At 43.0% G+C, this 24,966-nt stretch overlaps 2 protein-coding genes and 1 long non-coding RNA gene across 5 annotated transcripts in view; 2 read left to right on the top strand and 1 right to left on the bottom strand.

Annotated features, from left to right (window-relative positions):
- LOC109471101 (dual specificity tyrosine-phosphorylation-regulated kinase 1A-like) overlaps positions 1-19,648 on the top strand; it is a 27,519-nt gene extending 7,871 nt beyond the window's left edge. The window contains exons 2-19 of one of the 3 annotated variants that reach the window (XM_019770312.1): positions 3,534-3,661; positions 4,040-4,090; positions 9,945-10,021; positions 11,510-11,584; positions 11,905-11,973; positions 12,318-12,416; positions 12,831-12,892; positions 13,139-13,191; positions 13,328-13,446; positions 13,658-13,726; positions 13,912-13,968; positions 14,455-14,563; positions 14,867-14,953; positions 15,130-15,219; positions 15,335-17,472; positions 17,651-17,755; positions 18,072-18,134; positions 18,502-19,648. In XM_019770312.1, the coding sequence (XP_019625871.1) occupies positions 3,534-3,661; positions 4,040-4,090; positions 9,945-10,021; positions 11,510-11,584; positions 11,905-11,973; positions 12,318-12,416; positions 12,831-12,892; positions 13,139-13,191; positions 13,328-13,446; positions 13,658-13,726; positions 13,912-13,968; positions 14,455-14,563; positions 14,867-14,953; positions 15,130-15,219; positions 15,335-17,472; positions 17,651-17,755; positions 18,072-18,134; positions 18,502-18,519 (3,469 nt within the window). In that variant the 3' untranslated portion in view covers positions 18,520-19,648. Of the gene's footprint in view, positions 1-3,533; positions 3,662-4,039; positions 4,091-9,944; positions 10,022-11,509; positions 11,585-11,904; positions 11,974-12,317; positions 12,417-12,830; positions 12,893-13,138; positions 13,192-13,327; positions 13,447-13,657; positions 13,727-13,911; positions 13,969-14,454; positions 14,564-14,866; positions 14,954-15,129; positions 15,220-15,334; positions 17,473-17,650; positions 17,756-18,071; positions 18,149-18,501 lie in introns of all 3 variants that reach the window. The other 2 variants (XM_019770311.1, XM_019770313.1) reach the window with 2 other exon arrangements.
- Positions 19,649-21,859: 2,211 nt separating this feature from the next.
- Positions 21,860-24,966, top strand: part of LOC109470945 — a 4,325-nt gene continuing 1,218 nt past the window's right edge. Inside the window, exon 1 of the mRNA XM_019770040.1 lies at positions 21,860-22,598. Within this exon, the coding sequence (XP_019625599.1) occupies positions 21,870-22,598 (729 nt within the window). The 5' untranslated portion in view covers positions 21,860-21,869. The remainder of the gene's footprint in view (positions 22,599-24,966) is intronic.
- Positions 23,164-24,966, bottom strand: LOC109471036. Its single transcript, XR_002140290.1, has 5 exons — positions 24,927-24,966; positions 24,539-24,594; positions 24,277-24,331; positions 24,069-24,143; positions 23,164-23,819 (listed from the first exon to the last, which is right to left on the bottom strand). It is a non-coding gene; the product is annotated as an uncharacterized LOC109471036 (long non-coding RNA).

The raw sequence follows: 24,966 nt of genomic DNA, 5'->3' as shown, positions 1-24,966 counted from the left end.
GATTATGCAAATGAAGACTTAATTTGCATAATTAATGAGAAAATGTTATAATTGCGTAGTGGTAACTGCCTGGAATTTCATACTTGGGGTGTTTGAAAGTTAAGTGAAGGTGAACATAATTAAACATAACTTATTCAAATAAGGAGCACATTTGCATAATTTATGAGAAAATGGCATTCTTTGTTAAGATAAGACTGTCTTTTGGTGGATAATATGATCAACAGACTGATATAATTCATGCAATTGAGGATCCTATTTGCATAATCAGGGTGATTAGTAACGTTATATTTCTTATTCATAAAGGCTAACATCATTTGGCGAAGGTTTGAGATCGTGGAACTCTAGTTATTTTTTTTTCGCCCTGTCGCTTCATATTTTTTCTGAAAAAATCCGAGAACCAAGAAATTAAATTGGTGTGGCCTTACAGTTTCTGGGAGAAAATGTTGAGAAGTTGTTGTGCGTAGGTTAGTACCAAAAGGTTACATTTTCATGAGATGAAAAAATGTAAACATACACTGTTGGTTCAGTGACAAGTGAAGAGAGAGGCTGCGCTGAGAATGGACTGGCCTTATATATACACGCTCGCACACACACACACACGCACACACATGCACACACACAGTTACAGATAGAGTTGTCATTTGTGATCCTACAAAACAAAAGCTTCCTTCTCCAGATAGCAAGTAATGCTGTAGGCAAGAGTCACTGTAACCAACACCTTTGTTTCTTGGAGAATACTAGTACATTCTGGCCCAAACGAGTGTCCTTGGTTCAAGGTCAGGGCAGTTTGCTGCTCACTCACAAGGTAGTTTTTGGGAAGTTCACCCCAGGGGTCAATGACCTGTTGTCCAGGTATCCTGGGCTGGGATGACAGGTAAAAACAAGGGACAAAATAAACATGACAGAAGCCAGCGATATTTGAGATGGCAACAATGGTCTTATTTGCTAACTGCTCAGGACTCGATCAAGCAGTGAGTTGATAGCACTGCTGCACCATATTTTTATAGTTTTAGAGGTAGCACCTTGCAACAAAGCTGCTTATTTTTAAGTTTCACGTTCCCCAGAGCTACAGCATGACCTTGCTCCATATTTATGGTGAGAGCCATGAGACTGCTGCTACAATTAAGTGTACTGTACAGGATCTGTCTTTGTATTGTAATTAGGCAAAATGAGTTTGTGATGTCTGCCTGCCAACTTCAATACAGTAGCACAATAAGGAGGCAGAATAGAGCTTCCTTGTGCCATAATGATCTCATTATGGACGACAATGATTATTGTTACACATTAACAAGCCTATTTATTACAGTAGATCCCTAGAAACAGGGTCAGGTAGTTTCCAATGACACCTTATGACCCCTATGGTTGGAACTGGGCCAGGATTGGTAGTGGACTATGTTCTGGTTGTGCAGTTCCCTGTAGCCATGGTAATAGAGGTTACTTAAGTTCAGTGCTCGACTGCAGGTCATGACCTGTACCTGTCCTTGACCGGGAACACTCATGTTAGGTGTGGCCATGACCCATGATGAATCAAACTTTCCTTGGACCCTCTGATCAACAAGTCATCCCAAGGTTGTGCCAAACCTGTCCCCCACCCCAAATAAACAAAGACTGGAGTGACTACTACTAGTAAAGTTCCTGGACTGGAGAGATGACTCCAACCTCAGATCGACTTTGGCCAATATGGCCGACTATGGCTACAGGTGGGAGTGGGATGCAGAGGCAGGACGTCATGTACATGTATGTACATGTTGTCAGTGTCATCATGATATATACCTGAGTTAATGAATGGACAGGCATTATGACAACTGACTTCAGTGATATTGATAGAAGCAGGTCAGTCTTCAAAATAACTTTTGCACCTTGCACTACTATAGCACCAGTGTCTGACCCTGGTGATGCCTGCCTTTTCTCAGAACATGAGACAAACAAAATGCATCAACATGTCTGTCTGAAGCTTTAGCCTATCATCATCAGGAAGCCAGAACAAAAGGATTGTGTATAATCAACATTGTTACACTGGAGTGGGGATAACCTGGCTAGCTGCACGTGTGTAGCATTAATAACCATGGTGTTGTTCAATCTGTACGTCATGTTGCACATTCAGAGCTTTCTGCAGGCTGGCAAAGTCTAGTGTAATGTTGAAGCTTATGTGTTTGTCACCAGACCACAACGCACATCTTTCTCAACAGGTAAGTCCACAGGTGATCAGGACAGGTACATATATATGGCCTCCTTCAGGACATGTACAGGTAATGTTAGGTTATATGTTATCGAAATAATCCTGTCCTGCAATGGTCAAAGTAAGATAAAAACAGCATCCTGGAGTTTACAAGATTCAAATGGTACCATGACAACCTTTAAATCCTTCTAGATCTGTCACTGTATTATATGTATACAAGGAAAAGGCAAGGTAATAAGTGTTTCAGGAAATTTCATGTGCCAGGTATTTAAATTAATGTTACCTGTGATACATTTCTGTGACTGTACCAGTTTAGGTATGCAGAAAAAGTACATGTGTAATATAAACCATGGTAGCGGCAATGTGACAGCTAAAATGATGAGGTCTAGATTTTTTTGTAGACTGAAATCCTAGCTAAGAGCTGAATGTGGACATTTTGCACAAGAAATCAGATTGTTTATACAGAACAGTTATTGCTTTGCTGTGATAAGGAAATGACAACATAATGAGGTCATTGCTAATTAGATGTAGTAGAAACTCATTTCATCATTTTCTGTGGTTATATAATATTATTGTTTTTAGAACAAAATGAGCCCTTCTAAATCTAATACAGCAGCAGATGGCTGACCCAACAATGTACTGCTCTTTTCTCCCCTACAAGTCCAGACTTGTCATTTTGTGTCCCACTCCTGGAGTCCCTTTGGAATTCCCATCAGAAAGGGAATAATGTAGCTTTTGGAGCCAGTCCAGCCTTGTGACACCCTGGTTCAGGCTCTGTGAAATCCTGATTGAAGTCTGACAAAGACCTGCTGTGCCTCCCTGTAGGCAAACCTTGAGCTGTACACGGCTGGGTTCCGGGGGCTACAAACACCTGTAATTACACACCAGCAAGTTCTAACCTGGTATCCAGCCTCCAACATTGGTCTCCTTCCCAATGGTTGCTGCTATACTTGGCTGGGTACCAGGCAGCAGCAGGCTACACACACCTCTCCAGGGAGGAAACCAGGTTGTCAGATTTAATTAACCTAAAATGTTCCAGGTCCCATTTATTTATTTAATACATGTATACTGTAAAAAGCTTTACTGAGTCAACACAAAGTACAGGGACCAGGCAACAACAGGTGGAATTTACCCTGAGTGAATTCCATTGGGATGTGTATGCAAATTGTTTTACTGTTTTTGCATTGTTGACAGAAATATTGTCAATATTGTACTAGTATATAGAAACCATTAATGTGAAAAAGTGGTACATGTTTTTTTTTCTGCAATGTTGATTTTAAGTAAATATTGATTGATTGATTGATTGATTGATTGATTGATTGATTGATTGATTGATTGATTGATTGATCGGCAGACCCAGCACTACCCTGGTGCGTATCCAGCCACCCAAGGTCCACTCCACTGCCTACACCACAGGGGGGCTGAGGACACTCTACAAGAAAATCTCACTCAGCAAGAACAGGACGATACGAAATGACCACGGTAAAAACTCCCGTTTCAAGTATTAGAATTACCAACTCAGGATTGAGGCATTCTAAAGTTAATTTTTCCTAGAACAATCGTTGAGTGGAACTCGTTGCCACCAAGTACAGTAGTGGCATCATCACTAGAAAGCGTTGAATGCTTGCAGTTAGATGTGCAAATGTTAGGTGTGACATGTCATTCTGTGTAATATAGCCAGCTGCTGCAGTACCGCGTGCCTGCAAATCTGGTGTGTTGTTCCGATGGGTGGCTATACAGATACAGATAATTTGTTACAAATACAAATAGTTTGAAATGATAATGGTAACATACACTATAGCCATTTTACAGAATGAGTAGGGCCATGTGTGCTGATTGTGGTGGCCTGTTGTGTTGCAGAGTTCGGGGCCTACACAGACAACTCAGGATGCTTCGTGCCAGAGGAGTCCAGTAAGTCCATTCCACTCTTTTGTTTGCTGTTTGCTCAGAAAATTCTTGTGCTGAGAACTGAACAGGTTGTGTAGGCAGGTAAGGATGGAGGTTCAGGGGATGGGGGCACATTCAGGGGAAGGGAGTATATTTCACCCTCTCCATGCTGCCTAACCGAATTATATTTATATAATAACTAGCACAACTTCAGGAAACAACAGCTTGCCTCGGCAGGGTGAAGGTTAAGCATCTACCATTGTTTTGAATGAATGGTTTCTATGTTGCACAATTTTTAATACTAATTGGGCAGATTGTGCTGCTTTTGACAGCTGATAAAGAGAATTGTGATGCTTCAGTCCCGGTACATTGGGGCATATCAACTCTTATTACCTGTTGCAAAGACTTGTCATATAGGTGTAGTGCTAGATGAAAAAGTAAGGCCTACACACATTTATGTTGGATGGGCCTATATTGTGTACGTGCAGTAGAGAAGAGACACTGGAAGCCCCAAATCAACCACACTGGTGGTCTAATTATACTCCGACCGACAGATCATCTTGTCTAGTTCAGAAGGACTAGGGGCACAAAACTGTAATCAAACTTGAAAGGCTGACATAGACACAGTGTTTTGGTATAAGCTATACGAGACTGCCACAGCCACATGGTGTAACTTGTGTAAGCTATGGGATAGTGCCACAGCTGTACCTGGAGATGTACAGGAGGAAGGGTTCTTTTGATGTCTGCTTAAGGCTGAGACAAGTTCAAGATGTACCAAAATCTTGGCCCTGGAGCAGGAATCATGGCCCTTGAACAGAGTGATGGAAGAAATCCTGTAATGATACCTACATAAGCTGTGCAGAGTCAAGCAGATTCCACGCTTGTTGTTGACAAAAGGTGCTAAAAGTAGCTACAGAAACTGGTCCGATACTGGCATATCAGCAAACTGGGGTTCCAGTAGAGTTGCAAAGGGGCTCCTAGCAAGATAGGGAAAACTTCACTACTAAACTCTTAAGAAACTGGTACTCTTGAGCTGTATGTATCATATACTTTTGATGCAGGAAATTATGGGAAACAAGTAATAAAATCCACATAGCCTTAGAAATGTTCTTTATTTAGGAGAAATATCGTGTGTGCACCAGACCCATGGTGATATATAGAGAAGGGTAAACAGTGGATGCATGTTCTAATCCCAGAATGGTCACCATGAATCAATCAAAGGGAATGAATAATCAAGACTAAAGAATGAAGACGTTGTTCGTGTTTCTCCATCGTCAGCTCTCCGAGGTGCGTGACAGGAGAACATCTTAAACAGCCTCATTCCCTTCACTTAGGTGGCGTGTCTATAAATCAATATAAGACGGAAATCTAAGAACGGTTGGATCGCGTGGGAAGGACACAACCTGCCGTTACGTGTTGCTGTGTTCTGCGCTCCACAACAAATCCTGTTTGGTAGAAACGCCCTGCGATTTGCTGTAGAATGTACAATGCAGTTGAGCTGGTTTGCACTTGATAATGAAAATTACTCCATATCAGCAACATCTACAGTTTAGTAACGTTAGTAGTACATAGCAAAAACATTTAATGTAATTATTTGACTCAGTTTGTCCAGTAAATGTGTACACGGTCCTATAGGTACTAGTATGACTTATACAAAATTGTTGACTTATACATAATCCATTGCACATTGTACTAAAAGCTACTCAAAGGTTTGATTTTACATTGGTGCTCTGAACACTAATTTGCCCCTTAGAGCCAGGGGATTGACCGTTTTCATGTCACGCCCAAGGTCTGGACCACACCTAGAGCACTACTAGCGATTCTACCTTGATTATCGATATAAATGCACTGACGTGTGGTGGCCATAACTGGTTCCCAACTCATAGACTAGCCTTTGATGACATTCTTTTGCCAGCAGGGTTACCTAATCCTATGAAAGGGATAGAGTGGAGTGGACAGCATTACCCATGGAACAGACACAGCAAGTTTCTGACGAAATAAACTTAATGCACGACTGCGGGCGAGGAGGGGTGGTGGTGTATGAACCAAGTCTCCTGAATTCTACTAATTTTCCCTCGACTCTGATATTGCAGAACATTGCAGAGGTGAAACCACACCTGAAGCCTTGGTCCCAGGGGGAACATTCTCCTCCTGGACAACCATTTGTTTCCATGGCGACCGCTGACCACACATAATAACACAGACGTACCTGGCTACTCTGACATGAATATTTTATGGTGATATTTTGTCCAGTCAGGCCATATCCACCTGTGTCAAATAGCTGTTATTAAAATGCCTGAAGTCCACTATTATATCTTGCAACAAGCTTTGGCTCAGGTCAGCATGCCTGTCTCTTCAACACCGTTCCGAATCCTTCAACAGTCGCATGCCTTTATTCATGATACAAAGATGGGCACCCATGGATAAAGACTAGATTTATGGCTTCAAAAAGAGAGAATTTTATGACTATAGTCAAAGCTGTACTGTACAAGTGATCACCTCTGCATAAGGACAACTTAGCCATCGATATACAGTCAAACATGCACTAGTGACTACCCCTACATAGGGACCACCTGGCAATTGACATACCGTCATACCTACTGTATACTAGTGACAATCTTTGCCTAAGGACCACCCAGCCATTGATACACAGTCAAACCACCGGGCCTGTACGACTGACCACCTCTGCATACAGACTATCTGGCTATTGTGGCCATTTTTTTGCAATCCCATATTTTTCCCATTCGCCAAAGCATTGGGTATCCTGTCTCTAGTGGCCACCTGTCTATTGTGACCATTTCCTTCACATCCCATGACTACAGCATGAGTGGTCACTACAGACAGGTTTTACTGCTCATGTATAACAGTAGTGCGTACCTTACTGGGATGTCGTGGGAGGCTCAGGTGTTGGCGAAGCTCCAAGTCACACGCGCAGTCTCGAGCACGATGGCAAACTGACTACGCTGATTGCGCTGCGCAGAGGGTTTTAAGTTTTTTAATGTGAACTTTATCGTGACTTTCCTTATTTGGTCAGCCGTTGTCGACCTCGCCTTGGGTGAAGGTCATCTGTGTAGAAATGTCTTGTTTTGTGTGTTACTCCCTATGACCAGTGTCACCACAATTAATGTGACATGGGCCTTAGTGTCACTTTAGACAATTGGATGACCATCCTGTCCTTAATTGCATGGCATCAGGATGGGGTTAATTGGGATCTTAAGAGATTGTGGGAACGGTACGAGGCGTTTGTGTCCAGTAGCGCAGGCGCGATGATGTCACACGAAGGGCACCGGCCACCTGCTCCAGTTTCCTGGACATTGTAGGGATGTTATACTTGTATATATATTATGTGATGACATAGATATCTAAAGTACACATGGATGGTGTAGTCCTAGTTATCAAACTGGCATCTCCTTGTAGTGTTAGCGCTTTGTTTTTATTCAAGTCAATGTCTTGATAATGTTGGAGATCACGACAAGGAAACATCTTATACTGCTTGATCTGCAGTCTGCAAAATCTAGGGATATTTTCACCACTGACCACCTAGCCAACTGATGAAAATCTTTATGCTAATGTGTAATGAAAATATCATGGTGAAGTGGGCTATGGTCTGTTTTTGTGGACACCTCATCACGAGCTGTATTGTTGTGAGAAAGTAGACAGACAAAACACTAATCTCTTTTGCTAAAGAATGTATATGAGTCTTATGACCATCTCACTCTTGCCTGTGGCAAAGAAGGTGCCAGTTTTGTAACTGGGAATCATGAAAAATACATGTGTATATTAGACGGATATGTGTTCTGTTCTAAGCTCTCTCTCTCCATATATATACATGAAGAGGGAGAGAGAGAGAGAGCTTAGAACAGAAACATCCCTGCACTGTCCGTGGATCAAATGGCCAGCGTCCCTGTGTGACATCCCGCGCCTGCCTAACAGCACACATTCCACATGCACTATTATGTCGCCACAGTGTCGGCTACTTTCCTGTAGGAGAGCGCAGGTGCACAGACTTGTGTGGGCGCCAGCGGAATGTCCTAGTTTCCTGGACACCACACGAGACGCGACATAAAAAGATTCTTGTACAATAAAGGAGAACATACAGATGTTGCATCATTGGACACGTAATGCAGTAACGTCTGCACAACACTGGACTGTCCTTGTGTACTGTAAATCCATTTATTTTCACTGGGATTTAATTTAGTGGTAAAACTAAGGGAAAAGGAGATTTTACCAGCATTTTACGTTTGCAGTTGACGCAATTCTGTAGTAAAGTGGTGTAGAGGTCACAGTAAAAAATTTTGAAAATAATGCTGACACAAACATTTCAAGATTTACAGCATCCAACCAGGTAGTTGTACTGGTGGTACATCTTCATACCTAACATGCAGAGTTTGAAGTACTTTTCAACAACCAACTTGTATTACAAGACCTGAAAAGGTCAGGTTTGTTGCCAGTTGGTTCTTTTTGAAGAAAGTGCAGGTGGAAAAGAACGTCAAGTGAGGACGCGGCCAGTCTGGTCCAGTTCCGTGGACACCACGGACGTCACATCTACACATCTATTATTAAATAGGAGAACACAAACACGTGCCGGCTCCCCTCGTGGCCAGGCCACACCGATTAAAATCTCTGGCTTATAGAAGGCCCTTTTTTCAGTTGTATTTCATATTCATGATTGTTTTGCTGTGATTACTTACCAGTGCTTCACTGGAAGCAGTGACCAGACTTTACCAAGAAAACAGAATAGATATTTATGAACAAATCATTATCTCGTAGCAACACACCACTGATTAGAATGTTTAGCATTTAGAATTTTTTTTCTTTTCAACTTCTATATAGTATAAGTATGTTAGTATGACAAAAGATAAAGATGGCAAGAGTTAAATTTTGTGGGTTGGATTTTTATTGTTTTGGTGACCAAAGGAGTCGCTTACTAGGCAGTTCTGCTGATAACAGGCTGCAGCCAGACTGTCAGGTGGAGGGATACAAGGAATGGTGGGTGGAGGACACCATCTACATTCATGGACACAATATGGACCTTTAGAGAGCATAGAAAAGCTGCTTGTAGATAGATGAAAATACCCTAAATGGTTGTTACTGTAGCTTGGCCTTTCTTCTTTTCTTCAAAGACAAGGATACCTCAAGCATCATGTTTTCTTCTCTTCCTCCCTTTTGTGATACTTGAGGGGATGTAGTTAATGATCTTGTTTCCTGTACTGGTAATTAGGAGTTCTCAGATTCACACCTGTTCTGTCGGCTGCAGTGACAGGAGGATGCTGCAGGCAAGTTCCAGTTCCAGAGATATGATATAGACTATTTATTGATCTAACATAGAGGTTGGAGGAAGAAGGATGAGAAGCTTTCTTCCATCCCTTTGTGTGAAGTACAGATGATGCAATCCTGAGATTGTCCATTCTGTCCAGCCCTGCGCAGGCGCCGACCTCGCATGACCCCGTTCTCAGGACAGGGATTTGCTACTGGCCAGAGATGGCACGCTTATCCCAGCTGACTGATGTGTGGTTGCCTTGGTAACCAATGATGTGTGCAGGAAAAGGATTCTTTGCAATGAAGTGTCAATTGTAGCAGTCTGCATACTCAATAAAGAAATCTGGTTACATGCAATGAAAAAAAAAATGTTGCCAGTACTTCCTTGAAAGCCCTCCCAATCCCAGTCATCTAAAGGAAGCCCATCCACACTAGCATCTCTTATCCACCAACTTCTTTAGATGAAAAAAATTGCAGACATCGGCCACATAGGCAGACTGATCATTGCATGAAGACTTGTGATACATGTAAATGACGTATCCCTGGCAGATTTTCCACCATTTTTGCAGTGATGACCGCACATATGGTTGATTCTGACCCAGTTGTGTTTCCCCTACAGTGCCACTACTTGCCAGCCGTTATCGATACCTGGAGATCCTCGGGAAAGGCAACTCCTCAGTGCTGCTTAAAGCTGAGGTAAGGAATTCTTATCAACTGTATATCAATCTTAACATAAATCTATACATAGATGATCATTCATGACAAAACTGTATGGAAGGACTCAAACTTGAGGTTAGGATTTTCCTCTGATTTAACAATCATACCATAAATCTGTACATACATAAGTAGATCACAAGCACTACTCAAGGCTCAGGTAGGGACGTTTCACTGTTTTATTGTCTCTATAATACTTTTTTGGTTGTGTTTCCCGTGTGATTAATATTACCAAGCCTGCTTTTTATTCTGCATAGCTGCAAGTTGTTAATGTATTTTCCAGCAATTTCCTACAGATTACAGTTTGCATGTGGGTATTTTGAGTCCTCGATGAGGCCATCTCTTTGTTTTGCAATCCCTCCATTGTACCAAGATTACAAGTATCGCCTTAACTGTCCCCAGAACTAAAACTGCTGAGTACAAGGTTGAACAAGTCTCCTCCCTTTACCATGATAATCCCAGATGTGTTCATTAACTGCACATAATACACAACACTGCCTGATGCTGTAAACCAATTTTCCAGCCTGTTGGGTCCCATTACTTCACCTTGTTAGCCCCTCGCCTGCAGATAACGATGTTTGTGTGCAAGTTTACAGACAGCACGTGTCTCTCCGGCATTCGGGAACAGAAGATGATGCAATTTGTTCCCATGGCAACACCTGCTTCACGACTGACATGGCTTCTTTTAACACGACCTTGAAGCGTATCCCTTATTTGCATCGTTAGGCTAATTACCACTGATCAGACCATAGAATCATCAAATAAAGGCCTGACCAGAGAGACAGTGGCTTTAACTGCAAAATGATTAGCCCTGATGTATCATCAGTTTCTCGATGTGATTAGCCCGTCCCTGGATGTAGTTCTTGTCGTCTTGCTGAAGGACTCGATGTAGTGCTAATTACGTCTGACTGCAACTGATTCCTGTGTTGTAGCATCAATGATTCCTGATTGTTTCTGTAGTTTTGCCGGCTGAAATGTCGGACCAGTTCCAGGGACCACCTCATCAGGACAGCCTGCACAGATCAGTAACACACTAATCCCAAACATTGCCATATACAGGAATTCAGTCTTAAATTGCCTGAGAGCAAAATGTTATTTATGTGGACAGAAAATGAAGCGATAGAAACCAACCTTTACTGAAGCCTACATCAAATTGACTTAAACATACAAGGGACCTACTTTACTAGAGGGAGAAAGGAAATTTTCAAGGTGTTAATTGTTAACAGTTAACTGTTGATACAGTTATGTAGTGCAGGAGTGAGATATTGGTTGTCTTGAATTCATGGTGGAGGGGACCCCATGAAAATGAAACCACCATAAACATTTCAAGATTTGCAATATATAAAAACTTCGACCCAAAAGCTTGAGTACAGATACAGTACAGATGCACTGAGACATATCAGCAACTTGTTACAGCATGACGTTACAGCAAAGATTGTTTTTAAGGTCTGGTGTTCATCTGTTTCCTAGGATACTTTCCGTCGAGATAACAACCTGGTCTCCATCAAGATTCTCCACGTCAACTACCATGCCCTTGGATACCAGGTGAGTGCCACGCCCTTGGTTACTAGCCTACCTGCTCTCCAGGTGTGAAGTAATGTTGGACTGAAGCACAGTGTTTCTGATATCCATAAAAGTTAATGTTTAAAGTGTTTTTTTATGTATTCAATTATGTTGAAGTATAGTGAAATCAAAAGTGGCCACAGTGGTCAGGTGTTCATCAGTACAGGTTTGACTAACATAATAAAACCACCTTGTGTACTTCACAGTACTGTAATAATCAGGGCAAGTCAGTGTTAAGCTGTGAAGCCCGTTGATGAATGAGCAGTATGACTGATGTATTGATTGCTTGTTGTGCTGTTCAGGAAGCAGACTGTATCAGAAGGCTGAACCTGGTCGATCCTGAGGACATCTCCAGATGTGTCCGACTACTGGTCAGTAAACAGAACTCTACCAGTTTCTTGTTTCAGGCAAACAGTTTTGTGTGATCAGCCTTAGGTGGTCTCAACCTTCAGGCTGAAATGAAGGCTTTCAACATTTTGGCATTATGTGCTTTCAGTTAGTAGTTGTACTAAAACTACAAAAGAGACATCTAGCAGTTTTGCCGTAATGTGTGATGTTGAAATGCAGCCTGTAGTTATAGAAAAATAGTGTTGAAGCATTCTAGTTGAATGTTTTTGACAGGAACTGTGTACGATGTGTGAACAGTTAGACTAGTGGATGATTTCCTAGTACTTCAAAGACCAAAGCAATGACGTTGTATATTTTTGTTCTTCAGAATTTCTTCACATTTGACGAGCACTACTGCATGGTGTTCGAGCTGCTGAACCCCACCCCCCTGCACCACTACTTCAGGAAACTCCACTCACCTGAGGAGGTAACATATACCTGTCAAACACCCCTGTACACCTATACTACACACCTGTACACCTGTCCTACACACCTGTCCTACACACTCGTACACCCTAACCCCACCCCCTTTCACCACTACTTGAGGAAACTCCAACACCTGAGGAAGTAACATTCTACCCTCCTGTGCACCAGTCCTACATACCTGTACACATATTACACATCTGTAATACACATCTATACTACACATCTGGTCACCCATGCCTAGTATCAGTCAGGAGTAATAAACACTGGTTATATGCATGTGAGATCAGCTGTTGAAAACATGTCCTTTGCCATGGGCAGCCATAGCAAACATTATTGTTAGTGTTAGTGTGAAAAGTCAGAGAAATGTTGCTTTTTTGTTCTTGTTCAAATCCACTGTTTATTCTTGCTGTTACAGAAACTGGCCATGATAAAGAAGGTTGCGATCCAGCTGCTGCAGGTGCTGGGGTTCTTACTCAGGTGAGTTAGGAACTCTCAGCTCATTTCTGTCCTGCAGGTGTGAGGGAAAGTTTTTGCTGAGTTCTCCCTTTGATTAGTTTCTGTAGTTGTGAAGTTATATAAATACTCAAGTGAATATATTCCTCATTTTTCATATATATATATATATATATATATATATATATATATAATAGCTATTGCAATAGTGGAAGCTGCCATCACTGTGTTAGTAATATGTCCTGATGCCTGGTGCTATTCTCCCTGCAGAGGTAACGTGATCCATGCAGACCTGAAGCCAGAGAACGTGTTAGCAGTATCAGGTAAGGTTTTTATAGGCTGAACATTTGGGAAATGAAGTTAGTGTGTCAATAGGGATGCTTCTAAACAGCAATGTGACAAAAACCCTCAGCAAATACTTTAATGTCACACATTTGTATGTGTTGTGATCTGCTTCAGGTGACCTTGACAGTGTGAAGGTCATAGACTTTGGAAATGCGATCCATTCGGTGCCAGAGGAGATCTCGCTGTACTACGACGACTTTGAACTGCAGACGCTGCTCTACAGGGCCCCTGAGGTGAGCTTGTGCTTTTCATCATCCATTCTGCATGAAGTTCTAGATATAGCTGCATGGTGGTACAAATGCACAACATGTACCTGTGGAAGAGTGACAGTCATTGCTAAATGAAGCCTTCTTAGCATGAGCATGACTCACACTCGTAGAGATACTTGACTGAGCCATTGGATTCTATATGTTTATTGGTTTTGTTTGTCTGTTGATGGTATAGGTGATGATGGGGCTGCCAAACTTTGCCCTGGAGATCGACATGTGGTCTTTGGGATGTATCCTAGCTGAGGTCGGTACCATCACTTTTACTACACAGCTTTGTGTGTCATTACTTTCACTACACTTAGTGTAGCTTGATGTCAACATTCTTGTGATTGCATACATTTGGACTGATTGCTTCAGCATTCCATAGTTGTTACTGTACATTTGAGCTCTTGCTACTGTTTATTCATTATCTATTATTTGTTTACTCAGTTATATATAGGAAAGCCACTTTTCTTTGGAATGAGCAAAAGGGAAATTATGATAAAGGTTGGTCAACTTTTATTGTGTTATTACATGTGTATTGCAAGTTCTGTATTTTCTTTCCTAATGTGCTACTACTTTCCTATATGCTCTGTTTAGGTAGGGTAAGCATTCAGGATCAAATAATACGTTCAAAGACTTCCATTTTTCCTTGAAGATAAAGTTTTCATCTGTGTTTTTTTGACATTGCAAAGTATGTATTTTTAGAACATAAATCATACAATATTACATGTTGTGATTACAGAAAGTGTAAAAATGTATCAATTAAGCAAATGCTAAACATTTTTGGGTTTAACAATTTGGGCATAGAGGTTTGTAAATTCAGATCATTGCCTTACTTGTTTCTAACTGAAATGTTTTGCTGATGAAATATGAGATAAATCACACTTGCTATTGAGTTACACACTACAACAGATATTGAAGCTTATGGAGATACTGTGTCTCAACCTTTGCCATTATCTATAGAGTACTGATTTCTGTTTGTTACCCCAGATGACAGGCATCCTGGGACCTTTCCCACTCCACCCATTTGAGGAGGGAAAGTTTTTTCCAGAGCTGAGAGAGTTTGTCAGTGTGCACGGGCCTCTGCCAGAGCAAACAGGTAAGGACTTTCCTTTCTTCTACCAACATCATTCGTTAATTCATTCATTCATTTTTTTAGCTTTTTGTTGTGTAAAATACAGTCAGCTAAGTTAGCTAGCCCTGCTCACTTTACACTTGGAAATACACCAGAAATCTGCAATTGCCAGTGATTTTTTAATGTCGTTTGATAACTGCTGTAGACTCATGACAAAACTATGGGAACTTAACCAACTACTATGGGAACTTAACCAACTACTATGGGAACTTAAACAACCAAGAAACAAGCAATGGTTGAATAACAATTTTTGCTTCTTATTCTTAGTGATCAACAGACTGATGGGAGAGCTGGACAACATCAGGGACTTCCACTTTGCCAGCTTCCTGGCAGGGCTGCTCAAGTACGACCCCAGTAAGTACCCCCTTCCAAATATAGGATTGACTACTTTCTCTTTGAGGCCAGGGGCTGAATTTTAAGAGTTCATAATGGCAGTCATTCAGCCCTTGGAAAGTTGTTGTGATTCATTGTTGTGTTATTTGTGACACATTGTTTTGTTGTTTACACATTGTTTTGTTGCTTCTCCCCAGGGGACAGAATGACCCCAGCGCAGGCAGCCGTGCACCCCTTCCTGGCCCGGACCCTGGGGATGAGATACCTCATGCCTGCCGACCACCCCCGTAAGACTCCCCACGTGTCATTTTCAAACTTGCAACATAACAAACTGACCAGTGTTTACTTGTGTTTGAGATAAGTTACTGCTCTCAGACCATGCCTGATCTGTTCCCCCTACAGTTGCCAGAACGTTCTACCCTGCTGTCGGTGTGAACCCCACCAGCTACAGGCAGCGCCCACATATCGAGCTGGACCTCAGCAGGCAGAACCTCCGCAGTGAAGCCCTCCTCCGCATGGGAACCTCCGCTATCTCCATGGCAACCAAGACTCCTCCTCAACCCGCAGGCAAGCACCGCCCGAGGTCACGGACAGGGTCAGGGGGGAGTTCCAGTTCCAGTCAGAACTCTACTCCACGACAGACACGCATCCCACAGCCATCTCGTCAAAGGTCCAACAACAACAACAACAACCAGATGGGTTTGGAGACCGGGGCAGTGCAATACAACAGAAACGGCCCGGCACAGCCTCACCACCTGCAGGAGGCAACCAAGTATCGCCCCAACTCAGCTGAGTCACAGAATGTGCAGTACAACCCCCACAATGTGCAAGACTTCCAACACACTGCCCCCTCTCACACCATGTACAGGAGAGATGGGAACACGGGGATGGAGGGACAGTTAAACAGCCACAGTGCATCTCACTCAGGACAGACAAGGTCTCAGCACAAGTCTCCACATTCTTCACATCGTCGTGGTAACAGGCGTAGGTACCAGACACTGCCTCACAGAACAAGCAGCAGCCTGCTTCCCTCTGGCCAGGGCGTCACAGTTCATCGCTCCAACTCACTGACTGAAGCAGATGTTATAAACTTGACAGAGAGCCATAGCGCGAGCCAGCTACAGCCTTCCCAAGCACCCCGCAGTGGCAGCCAGCTGCAGCCGTCCCAGTCACACTACAGTAGCAGTCAGCCGCAACCATCCCAGCTGGTTTCCCACGGCAGACAGAGCAGCGCCTGCAGCACTAGCCCACTGAGCGTGGACAGCAGCGACCCAGACAGTGACGACGAGGTCCTGCTGATCAGCGAGATTCCCACTCCACTGGTACAAAGACTAAAGCGAGCATCGTCGGTCCCGGGGCCCCCCACCCCCCCTGCTCGCAGGAATGTGTTCAACCGTAAGCTCCAGCCTCCTGGCCAGCAGCTGAGGCAAGACATAGTAAATATGGCAGCTCCTGTTCTCAGCCCAACCAAGCAGGTTAAGAAGAGATCATCGCTGAAGTCGATCAGAAGGCAAAGTAAGGATCCTGATTCACCACAACACCTCACCCACACGGAGAACAACGCACCTGAAATTGCACAGGAGTTTTCCAACATAAAGATCACTGCCCGAGGAAGGAGCCCAACCATCAAGGGGATCAAGAAGTCCAAGAGCTTGCCAGAGTTCGAGCACGTGATGATCAAGGCTGGAGAGTCGTCTCCAGAGCTGGGGGAGCACACACCCGACTCTGCTGCCTCCAGCAGGGTTCGCAGTCTGGAAAACATCTGCCAGGGGGAGGATGAGCCCACCGGGAAACCGGCAAGACTGAGGAAACGCTCGCTCACCTTCATGTCGTCTGTCAGTTCTCTGTGGAACACCTTCAAGCCGTCTGTGTCGGCCCTGCTGGGGGGACCGGGAAGGAGAGATGATTCATCAGGAATGTACCGCAGGAGGGTGAACAGTGGAAAGCATGTCCACATGTCTGCCGGAGGCACAGTCACTGACATCAGCCGGGCGCTGAGTCCCAGCACAGGCACACCGTCGTCCAGGCAACCAACAGATATCAGCCAATCACAGCGCCTGTCAGCTCCTGCCTGCTCTGTCCTGGAGGCAGAGACTCTCCGGGATGCAGACGTGGGGATAAATGGAGGGAAGAGGAGGAACAACATGTCCCCAACAGACATGACCCTCTCCCCGCCCAAACAGCTGACAGAGTTGCCCACACAGGACAACGCTGCCCGGATGTACCGGAACCAGCAGCTTCGCACCTCGAAGAAGCGTCGAGAGGAGGCAGGGCACACAGAACAGGAGAAACAGAATGTCCGGAAGATCGCTCAGGAGCTGATCCAGTTCATGCAGAATCACCAGGCAACAAACATGCCCCCCTCCCCGGGGAGGAGATCCGCACCCCCAGGGGAGCAGGGGTATCCCTCGGGTGGGCAGGCATATCCTCCAGGAGGGCAGGGACATCCAGTGTGTGCAGGACACGGGGGCCAGCTGACCAGGCAGGCCCTACCCAGGACCAGAGCAGCCAGCATTGAGGGGACAGACAGACACAGACAGGTACCCTAGCAGCTGCCATATGAACTGCAAGCTTGTCATTCCTTCTATAATGAATGGGGAATGATGATGCTCTTTATTTGCATGTTGTATGATCCTCACAAATTCGTTATTTCTTATTGTTACAGTCTATGTACTTTTTACAACCCATTAAAATTTGTTTTGGTTTTACTGTTCCCAGAATGGTAGTTTCCATGAGAAAGAGGCCCATATGCATCGTCGTGGGTTGAGTTTGTCTCATGATCACCACCAGGCAGAGGAGGGTTATTATGACTACAGTGGGGACGTAAGTCAAGGAATTCATAATTACCAGTATTGTGTCTTGAACATATCAGTGTGGTGTTCAGCACAGATTGTGCAGCTTCTCTATCTCTTGAATTGATTCTCGTCAAAGAAATTGCTCCTGAAAGTTGTTAAGAATGGAAATTTCTGTTGCTAGTGTATAGCTGTTTACAGTATAGCTAGAAAAGCTGGTTATGGTTTGTTTGGTTAAACAGGTTTGGTGCCAAGGTGCTTTCATATTGCACACAATAGAATAGTGCTAGATTTGCACAATATTGCACAACAGGATAGTGCTAAATTTGCACAATATTGCACAACAGGATAGTGCTGAGGCAGGACTTCCTTCCCTGCAGGTGACTGGGGATAGGAAGCCCAAATCAGGGGTAGATAAGCCAAGGTAGAAGGTTTGCCTGTTTCAACATGGTGGTGATTTGAGAGATGACTGACTACTAACGCTACCAAGGCTGGTCTAGAAAGAGTTATCAAAATCTCCATCTAACCACCCTGTAAACAGACATTCTCCACGGTGTACATTCACTAATCACCTCACAGGTCTACCACAACCTAAAAACTTCATGTTGCTAGGATTCTCTTGAACTTTGGATTTGTCCATGAAATGACATTCTGCATGTTGTCAATATTATGACGATGGAAGCAAACAAACTATAGAGTGTTTTTGTAATATCTCAATATCTTGCCATTTCTGATCTGAGGGATCTAACTGGTGCCTTTCCTCTGTGCCCCTGGCAGGAAGTGATCCTGCTGTAGCCTGAGTACAGACTGACATCTCAGGGAGACGGTGAGGTCTGCTGTGGAGTTCTACAGCCCAGGGCAGTCTGTGGAGGAGTGTGGAGGAAACACAGGGCAGACATAGACCGAGCAGTAGAGGGGCGGGGTGGTTGGGTGGAGGTTTTCTCACTGATATGCAAACTAGATATTTAATGTACTACACCATAAACCATACCTACCTTCTGTTGACATAAAGCCATGCTGATGTGGAGTACAGGTGAACCCTTGGCAGGGAGAAGCTTAATTGACCAGTAACAATATTTTAGGGTTGTCTATTCAAAGTGCTGCTCCATTCTTTATCTGTAGGAGGGGCATCATGAGAACTGCATAGAACTGCAAGGAACCCCAAATGGCATGGACAAAGCAATGCAAAAGTTCCCAACTTGTGCCTTCTTCTGAGGCCAGTCCCTGCTACAGGACATGGCAAGCAAGAATGCCTGTCCAGCAATAAATCACCACTGTACTTGCCTTGTATGATGTTAAGTGCCTAGGATAAAGAAATACACAGTCTTAGGAACATGTACTTGCATGCACATGCAAGCTACCCCTGTACAGTACAAAGAGTAGATGTACTTGTATGTACAAGTGATTCTCACACAAGTGCCTTCACACTAACTATGCAATAACTAGAACAGGTTAGATAACTAGCACAGGCTAAGCTGTGTTGTAATGATATGGAAATGAACTAGAGAAGGATAACCACAATGCACAGTTAACAATCAGCAAATGTAGGTTTAGATAGGGGTCTTTTTAACTCATACTGAGGAAAAAACACAATTCATGGGCCAAATGTATTGTAGTAATTTGATATGTCTTCCACTTTACTGTACAGTGTCTGTCACTTGTGGTGAACACCTGAGATATAGGCCATGTTTAAGTGAAGTCACCCAAACCGCGATTCGGGCGTGTTATTAATGTCAGAGGTCAACGACCTCCTTTCTGGTGCCCCCCTCCCAGCGTATCTCGGCCGAATGTCCACGTAGTCCCGCCAAAGGTGCTGAAGCTCGCCCTACAACGGACACATTATTTGACCATTATGCTCTTTAAGTTGCTGCCACGTAAAAGTTGGTATTGCATATAAATAGAAGAAATATACAACCCGTAATCCAATGACCAGGCAAAGTTACATTGAAATCACATTGCGTTCAGACGCAAATCGCGATGCGGGAAAACTGATTCGAAACCACCTTAAGAAGTGGCTTGGGATCGAGGCGCTTTCAAAGTGATTACGGAGCGTTCAGATGAAGCTAACCGGCTTCGGGGTAAACCACATGTAAAGCGCCTTGGGTGACTTCATTTAAACACGGCCATAGATGTGACAGGTGCATACACCTGAAATATAGGTGTGGCAAATACAGGTGTGGCAAATACATGTACACCTCTGTTACCAGTACAGGTAGAAGCGCAGTTACCCGAAATTCCATTTACCATGATTTGTGCTGATTTCAGCTGTTCTGCCTTGAACTTAGCCATGGTTATCTGTGTAGTACATGTACATAAATGCAGAGATACTGAAATGCCAGTGAACAGTGTGCAGTGTTCAAATGCGGGATTTTATTGTGTTTTAACCCTCTAAGTCTGATAACCCTTGACAAGGCTGCCATGACAGTTGTGTGAGTACATGTATTACTGTATCGGTGCAGGGACCACGCTATAGGGAAATAACTTCGACACTTTTAAAGCTGCAGTAAGGTAGATATTTATGGAAGAATTGGTTTTGTACATATTGTATTTATGATGATATGTAGATGATATACTGGTAGGTGAAAGGATTGATACTTATTGTGGGGAATTTATAACAGTAACATGTCTGTAACATTGTATTTTGTTGGAGAATAGTTATTCTGTTACATACTTTTACAGATAGTGGTAACATGTTTTATATATTATGTGTGAAATGAGCAAAAAGGTACAAACACTGACATTGTGTCATTCTGAATGAATTGCTGATTTTGTAGTCCCAGGTGTGGACTGTGGTGAAGAAATTCTGGTTGCTTTATAGCTAGAAAAAACTTGTGACATTTGCAAAATCTACTTAACTTTAGAGGTAAACATCTCTTTAGCTACATAAACCCATGACACAATGACATCATGACTTAGAGGGGGACCATACTCTAATGAATATGAAACTTGGCTGTACCTTTAGCAAAGAGTTTAAAACCTAACAAAAGGCTAAGAATTTCAGTGTCATTTCAAACATAAATTTCACCAGGGAAAGGAACATCTGCCATTTTTACATAAGTTGTGTAAAGTGAACAGCTGACTGACATGTCCTGTCCACAGTCACACAAATTCAGTTGTTTCTCAGAGTGCCTTGCAGAAATTTGAAGGATTGCATATCTGTTGTCTTGTGTAATGGAAAGGTGATACATAAGTTGTTTTTACAAAACATTACAATTTGAATCTAGATTCTGAGAAAATTGAACTAATGATTAATTTGTGTCATTACAGTTTTGCCCAATATATTGGTTTCTTTTTTTTATAAGCAAGGATGGACAATTACTTTTATGCTTGTCATTCATAGCCACACATTGTTATATTGGACTGTGATCTCTTGTATTTGATGGCAGTGAAGTGATGTAACTGTCCCCATGGAAAGGGTCAAAAGTGAGGCAATGTTACCCACTGCTTTGGTGCAAAATATTGTTGCTTTATTGAATTCTTTTGGCACCTTAGGCCAGAATTTCATTGTTGAATTTTTATTGTCTTACATGTTGTTACTTCTTTTTATTGTCCTCTGAGAGCCTTATTAACTCAGGTGTTCCTCTGGTTATGGTCACTAGAATTGACCTGTAGCATTTGTATTAGGGATTTGTGAAATATTTTGTATCTTAGGATTGTTAGGAATATAATGAAATTTTGTAACACAACTTTTTAAGGATTTGTGAATGTTGTAATATGGACTTTACACCTAGAAATATCTATGCTGTCTTTTCACAGTGTAGGTTATTTTTGTACAGACTTTGTCCTGAACTTCGCAATACTGGGGGATGTTAACCATTAGGCTAATTATATTTAGACGGTTGGTTTAGAAAGAAGAAATAATAAAAGCGGTGTTGGGATGACGACATTTGCCCTTCTGTGTGCATTTATTGTCCTGTTCTTGTAACATGTAAGGCTGACTTGTAACATGTAAGGAAGGTGGTTAGATGTTATCCCGAGAGCATGCTGGGAAGGGGGAACCCGGAAGTCTCGCTTCCCTATGACGTCACCGTGGTTCCCTACCACAACAAGCCCAGACTTGCCCGGCTTGTTGGCGTGGGGGAAGCACTCGTGTTCATCCAACTAACAAAATTATCCTGACAGTCATCCTGGCCGATTTCCGCCATATGGATCCAATCAGGTCGTTCGTGTTCCTTGACCTTGAGGCGACGTCGTGCGAGGTGTCGGCCCGTCCAAAGATCACGGAGCTTTGCCTGGTGGCCTTACACCGCTCGGCCGTCCTGAACCCTGACACCCGCCTCCCGCGCGTCACGGACAAGCTCCTGCTGGCCGTATACCCCAACAAACCCATCCCCGGCCCCGTCTGCGAACTCACCGGCCTCAACAACGAGAACTTGACCGAGAACGAGAGGGCCGTGCTGGACGCGAACTTTGTGGCGGCCTTGAGCGGCTTCTTGCAGCGGCAGCCTCCACCGGTCGGTCTGGTGGCGCACAACGGAGCCAAGTTCGACTTCCCCTTGCTGAAGACCGAGCTGATGAAACTCAACACGAGACTTCCCGAAGGAGTCCGCTTCTGTGACTCACTCTTGGCCTTCAGGGAAGCGGACAGGGACTGTTCGACTGGAGACGCGCCGTCCGAACGGGTCTCCCTCAGCCTGGAGAGTCTGTACCATCGGTACGTTAGCCGGGACCCCAGGCGCGCGCACACCGCCGAGGACGACACGCTGGCCCTGGTGGGCGTGATAAAGGCCCGGGCTGCTACTCTGGTTCCCTGGATGGACAGGAATTTCCTATCGTGGGATGACATCCAGCAGATGTACACACCGAGCCCCGTCAAGCCAGGGAGGATCAACAACAGAGAAAGGACGAGAAGTCCTACTAAATTGTGCTTCACGTAAGACTACTGAACATCACATGTGCATATGTATTTGGGTGACAAATGAAATGGTAACTGTCTGGCGAATAGATACAGCCTGGCCACTTTGATACTGTATTTTGCGGCCACTGAAACATCTGCTTGGAGATTACATATTATATGTTAGGTAGCTGTGGTGCGGGGAAAGGGTGAATCCACTGTGGGATGCACCAACCCTCCTTGGGTGAAAAACTGGCAGTTTGAAACTCAAGTTGTTGCTGAACTTATATACATGTACTTATATTTTTACGAAAAATATTTTTACGAAAAATATTTTAAAGTCAATTGGAATAACATGCTTCCCTCTACTTTTACCAAGTGTGTGGTATATATTTTTAGCATAATTGTCGGTCGGTAATGCTGCAGCCAACAGGTATGGTCATCTAGTGACAACAAAGGTTGAAATGTAGATGCATATTATTTCATAAAAAGGTTTGACATCAATTATGAGTGTATATAGATGTAATGTTAGTGATATTAACTATAATTACAATGTATCAGTGGTAAAGAAATAATTTCTGATCTAGGACCAACATTATGCAGTATGAAATAATACTAGTCTTTAATAAACTTTTTGAAAATGGTTTAATTAGATGCCATAAATACTGTAATACAACATACATAATTAGACATGATATGAACATTGTTGCCTGTGATTGTAGGTTATCTCCATGCAAATGTGTGGTTCCTAGAACTTCCAACACTATAGTAATCAGTGGAAAAATTGGTAGCGTAATACTAGTAATGTTAATACATGGATGGAATTGTAAAAATATACATGCTGTATTGATTCCCGGGCGTATTAAAAAGTAAGACTGCACTGGAAATCTCTGTCCTCACTCTTTTGTGCTTTATGGTTACTCTCCAAGCAGAGGTTTGGGTTTGGGGTTATTTTTGGCGTGTTTGGTTGGGTTGGGTGATTAAAAAAATTCCAGTGCAAAAGAGAAACCTGATAAAAAAGCCTAAAACACACCAAAAATAACCCCAAACCCAAACGTCTGCTTGGAGAGTACTTTATGGTTGGAGGCTCATGGACCACCTCACACTGAACTGAGAGTCTCAGTTGCACCAGCCTTCCATCTTCTGTCTTATTTCATGTTCATGTCAGTCTTTGTTTGTGCTCACTCCTTTTTCTTCTTAGCCTGAGGTCCAACTCTGTCATCTTGTTTCCTCTTCTCTGATGTTTGCTTGACCTGTGACCCTGGAAGACACAAAAACATTCCCAGCATTTCAATTCATGTGATTCTGAGCAAGGACTGTATTTTTTAAAATCTTTTTTATGAAAAACAACAAAAAAATTAATTTGAAAAAAGGACTGATCAGACACAACTATGGACAAATATCATCATCATACATTACTGAACATCAATTCTTACACTTCTGTTTCACTAACAAGTTGATGATACAGGAGAGACGAGGTGTAGATACACTGTACATGTATATATGTTACCTGCTGCCTGCTTGGATGGCTCCCAGAGAGCATTCTTCACAATTCTCTTAGCAGCAGCCTTGTCCACTTTAGCAGCTGGAATAGTCACAAACCACATGGAAAAACAAGTTACACCTTGTATCATCTACCACTATGGATGTTCTCATTAATCGTGCAAACTAGAACTAAGAAATTATACAATGTCAAGTAACATGTACATGATTTTCACCTTTCCTCTTGTCCTCTATCTCCTTGACACGGTTCATGTAGCTGCGTATTCTGTCCTGAAAGGTGACAAGACAACAATAGAAGTGACATGGAGATATTAGATGTTTTTACTAATCATTTGAAGAGATTTGTGTGATTATCCATTGCAGTCTGACAATTCGACAACTCTATGAACTCTCAACCATTCCGGTTCTTTGTATAATCTACACAATGTAAAGAGACGCCTGGCAGTTTGATTGACAGGTGTCCATTGTCCTACTTACCAGTTCACTCTTGATTGGGTGGTCCTTGGGGTCAATGCCTTGTGTGGTTAGGTAAACTGTGAAAGAGAAAAGTGTGTTACCCAGACATGTACACACTGAGAACACATATTTAAATGGTGCATTCTGATTGATATAACTATTGAATAAAATGATTGATTGAATAAAAACTTAACAGTGAAGATTTAAATGTAGCAGCTATTTAACTGATGAGATGTAGATACAAGTTCAAGTGGAATTCAGCTTGCAGTTGTTAAGTAACTAAATAAGGCATTTGATCGATCATCAACATGTACTAAAGACCTCTTTCTGAAAGATTCCTATCAATGTAGAATGACAGTGGTCATGACCTCTTAAGATGGTGTTGTACTATCAAGCTGAAGGTACTTACTCCAGAACAGAGAGTTGATAGCATAGACTGCCGTCAGGTG

This window comes from Branchiostoma belcheri, unplaced genomic scaffold (genome assembly GCF_001625305.1).
Source record: "Branchiostoma belcheri isolate BF01 breed outbred unplaced genomic scaffold, Haploidv18h27 scaffold24, whole genome shotgun sequence".
Classification (NCBI taxonomy): domain Eukaryota; kingdom Metazoa; phylum Chordata; class Leptocardii; order Amphioxiformes; family Branchiostomatidae; genus Branchiostoma; species Branchiostoma belcheri.
The sequence above is the reverse complement of the archived record's forward strand: the minus strand, read 5'-3'. Positions and strand labels throughout refer to the sequence as shown.